General features: G+C 43.7%; 1 protein-coding gene and 3 non-coding genes across 4 annotated transcripts; all 4 read left to right on the top strand.

Annotated features, from left to right (window-relative positions):
* Window positions 1–307: 307 nt before the first annotated feature.
* LOC119298687 (signal recognition particle 54 kDa protein 2-like) lies at window positions 308–783 on the top strand. The gene is made up of 2 exons (XM_037575983.1): window positions 308–502; window positions 619–783. The coding sequence occupies exons 1-2, from the start codon at window positions 308–310 to the stop codon at window positions 781–783; spliced, it is 360 nt and encodes a 119-aa protein (XP_037431880.1).
* Window positions 784–2904: 2121 nt separating this feature from the next.
* LOC119304490 lies at window positions 2905–2996 on the top strand. Its single transcript, XR_005148306.1, has one exon. It is a non-coding gene; the product is annotated as a small nucleolar RNA SNORD96 family (small nucleolar RNA).
* Window positions 2997–3464: 468 nt separating this feature from the next.
* Window positions 3465–3549, top strand: LOC119304735. Its single transcript, XR_005148448.1, has one exon. It is a non-coding gene; the product is annotated as a small nucleolar RNA U36a (small nucleolar RNA).
* Window positions 3550–3602: 53 nt separating this feature from the next.
* LOC119304516 lies at window positions 3603–3693 on the top strand. Its single transcript, XR_005148331.1, has one exon. It is a non-coding gene; the product is annotated as a small nucleolar RNA Z223 (small nucleolar RNA).
* Window positions 3694–3947: the final 254 nt, after the last annotated feature.

The raw sequence follows: 3947 nt of genomic DNA, 5'->3' as shown, positions 1-3947 counted from the left end.
TCCCTCATCTCCTCCCCGCCGCCACCTCCTCCCCATCCTACAGCGGCGCATCCCGCCACCACCTCCTTCCTCAACGGGTCCTGTAGTGACGCCCATCACATCCCGCAGATGCCGTCCCCAATCCCCACCGCGTTCCCCAATCCCCATCCCCAACCAAAATCTTCCCCATCTCCCCCGGCCAGTTCTCCTCCCGTTCGCGTCCCCTTCCCCACCCCCGCTCCCAGATCACGCCGCGCGCCGCCCCTGACCGCCACCGGAACCCCACCCCACCGGCGACGAGGCCAGACCCCCCGAGGGCCCAGCCAAGATGGTGCTCGCACAGCTGGGCAGGAGCATCTCCCGCGCGCTTGCGTGGATGGGCAATGCCACAGTGATCGACGAGAAGGTGCTTAGGGAGTGCCTCAACGAGATCTCCCCCGTGCTCTTGCAGTCTGGCATCCGGAAGATCGTCAACCTCGAGACCCTCGCCGCCGGCACCAACAAGCTGTGCATCATACAGCAGGTCCTGCCCGCTCCACCTCCCTCAATTCATTTCCTGCGCTATTCGATCGAGGGACGCGCGTGCCAGGGGGCACTGGTCGGTTGGAGGTTGATGCCCTTGTGTTTTTCCTGCTGCAGGCTGTCTTCACGGACCTCTGCAACATGCTAGATCCAGGGAAGCCGGTCTTCACCCCCAAGAAAGGCAAGCCCAATGTCGTCATGTTTGTCGGATTGCAGGGCCAGTCTGACTCACCAACCAACCTCGCCTGCTTGCTCTGTTTATTGTTCTACACCTATTACTGAATGTATATATGTACCACTCTATGTGTAGCATTTTTATAACTATACAATAGCACTCACTCCTCTACTGTCACATAATAGATTAGCCTTGAATTCATCTAGTTTGGATCAAAACAGAACCATTGATTAATACTAGATGATTGTTACTGTAAATTTGGTTATAGATTTCTTTGAACTAGTATGATTCCCTGTTGATCTACATCTTTTACTTACTCACATGCTTGACTGAATTTGCTACTGTTGTTACTCTAGTGGTGAGCGAGATAGGCATTATATTGCTTGTTTCATTGCTTCCACAAATTAAAACTCAGTAATCTTGTTAACTGCTACCGCTGTCATGAACCACACATCCGAGATGAACTTGACATTGATTTTCTCGTGTGTCAAGTATGGATAGACTTTGCTATTCACCAGTATTCAGGAGGTTGAAGTGTGCGTGTTGTTGTGGCTGTTAGGATGTCGTTGGGTTGTTATCACTAGTACTAGTCCTATCAAATTGCATGTGAGTAGTTCATTACCATGCTATCCAGGGGATATTCATTTATGTGCCTGTGAATTCGTTCTTGATGTGTATGTATGTATATGTGCTAGCAACATGAGTAGGAATTAGCATCATGCTCTGCCTGGATGGATTGCATGCATACATTGATCCAGGGAGAAGTGTATGGCTGATACAATCCTCTTTTTCACAAAGCTATTATACACTTTGGTAAATACAGTAATTTATTCTTTACTAAATGCACTGCAAGTATGGATGTTGATGCATGCATGCATCTAGGGTGAGTCGTACCTAGTTGTTCTTTATGCATCTCCAGTCGTACCTAGTATTGTTTTAATGGAATTAGTACAATTTCTGTGTATATAGGGATTGCTCTGTTTGCTTCATATTATGGTGTAAATGTCTTGCTAGCTTATTATGGCAGCCGGCTGGATTATCGCTCATAGTGTCACTCGTATCACGCTACACTGGCTAGGCTTCTACCGGCTGTTCCGGTGCCGTGCTACGCTGGTTGGGCTTCTCTGGACCGGTAAAAAAAATTAAGAGAACGATCATTGGCATGGAGAGATCGATCCTTCCGTGTGATCCGTTCGGTGAAAAAAAAGAAAATGGGATCCATCGGGGTAGTACATTTGTACTGGTATGATGAACAAGACCTTCCAGTTAATTACATAATATTGGTGATGTAGTTTTACTTGTTGTGTATGCTTGCTTAGTTGTTCATCGGGGCGCTCTCTTGTATCCTTTGAGTGCGCCAACTAGTTCGACCAGCCTCTCTATGATTTATTTTGATAGCTTATGGAGTCCTTCTATCTATATTTGTGAAAAATTCGACCCAACAAAAAAATGTTAATCAGTCCTCTCTCTCAAAGTTGAGTTTGGGCTGCTGCATATGAATGATTTTTTTTTCGCAGTTTGACTTTGAGGATGTTGTTGCTGCTAAAGTAGCAACAACAACAATCACGCTTTGGTTCCCCAAAATTCAGATGGCACTTGCATCTCTACATACACACACATATGAATATGCACCTCGGTTTGGCTCAGTTTGCAAGTTTACATTTGCTTTAACTTTGACTGAAACTATCTTGGTGAAACTTACATCAATGGTGTGTTCTGCCCTTATAGATGTCCTTGGAGAAGATGGCCATTGGAGTGTAGGGGAGGAACAACCTTGTCCTTCTCGAGGAGGAGGAGGAGGACCACCCGAGCTCGACGACGACACGGGAACTGGTAGCACTCGCCTCCCTCCCAAGGTGAAGGTCTGATCCGCCTGTTTAGATGGTCTGCTCTTGACTTATGCATGTGAGGGGAGAAGAAAGCAATTGGACTGAATTATATTTGCATGTGAGGGGAGCGATCCTTTTGGTAGATGCATAGTATAGATTCACAAAATTCACCACATGAGCGTACTACCTATATCCAAATTCTGGATACCACTTGCATGCTTGAAAAGATGATTTGATTGAATGCTTGAAAAGATGAGCGCTAAAGTGAATGATGTGAGGGATGTTCTCATGTATTACTATTATTGTCGTTCCTTTTCTGTCTTCTTTTGTCAGATTTTGTTTTTTGTAGTAATTTAAGTTCTGCTTTGTAGACCTATTTGTTTGTGTTACTGTTCTATTTGTCCGGTGATGAAAAACCTGTTAATCATACCATCTTTCAGGACTGATTGGTCGTAGTGCGCCCATGCTATCATTCTGCAATTCTGAGGACAAATTAAACAGCTTGACTGTAAATTTTTTTAATACTTTCGAACTTACATGTCATCTATTTTTTAGTTTTTTATTCTGTTGTTTACTATGTATAGAATATGGCTGGACAATGATGAAAACCAAATAAAACACCATCTTTTTGGACACCTAATGACTGGACAAATATGTTCATATTTTTTAAGTTGCTCTATGAAGAGAGTAGAAGCAGACGGGCGGTCTGAACTGATGCCATGTTGATATGTGTGCATCATCTGTGCTACCCTTGTGGTTGGCATCTGAGAGAAAAAAATTGTGCACTTTGTTCTTCTCATAAGTTACATTTTTTAAATTCTTCTGCTTTTTGTCCTTTTTGCATTTAGCTTCTATTATCCCTCTTTGTTGCACTTGGTCTAAGGGGGATGTAGTGGGCGCGGATAGAGAAATGGTTTACTTGCCAACCCTTTGCAGCGTTTGCCATTTCTTTGGATTAGTGGCAGTGATTTGAACCTTACCCGTGCTTCTGATTAATTCATGAAGGACAAGGGAAAACATGGTTGAATTTCTTAATATGAGACAAAAAGATACAGTCTCATTATTGTCATTCTTTTAGATTCATGTGTTCTGTTTGACCATGGCTGTGATGATAAACACTTTCAACAAACATGCCAGTTCTGCTTCTGAAAATTCATGACTGAAAAACCTGTTATACAAGATCTGTTTAGTACTAATGTATTATGGTCGTGGCTTATTTAGTATGTGCTTGTTGTGCCTTGTGTATTGGTGCCTAATTAGCTTCTGTTAGGGGATAATCTACTAGTTATAGCAAGATTTTACTCTTGTGCCGTGGAATAGATGGTTCATCTGTACTGCGATGTACTAGTTGAGCTCTGCTGGTTGTACTAGTTGAACTCTGCTCCTTCTAACTCATATCAATTTTGCTCCTGCTGCTGTACAAGTGATACTTGTGTGATTGT

The sequence above is a fragment of the Triticum dicoccoides genome, chromosome 5A (genome assembly GCF_002162155.2).
Source record: "Triticum dicoccoides isolate Atlit2015 ecotype Zavitan chromosome 5A, WEW_v2.0, whole genome shotgun sequence".
NCBI classification, from domain to species: domain Eukaryota; kingdom Viridiplantae; phylum Streptophyta; class Magnoliopsida; order Poales; family Poaceae; genus Triticum; species Triticum dicoccoides.
Note: the sequence above shows the minus strand (reverse complement) of the source record. Positions and strands in the feature narration are given on the sequence as shown.

What these genes read in the sequence shown, in the direction of transcription:
- LOC119298687 (XM_037575983.1), top strand. Translation starts at nt 308, where the DNA reads ATGGTGCTCGCACAGCTGGGCAGGAGCATCTCCCGCGCGCTTGCGTGG. An exon ending in AGCTGTGCATCATACAGCAG is followed by an intron (nt 503 to 618) that starts GTCCTGCCCGCT and finishes TTCCTGCTGCAG; the next exon opens with GCTGTCTTCACGGACCTCTG.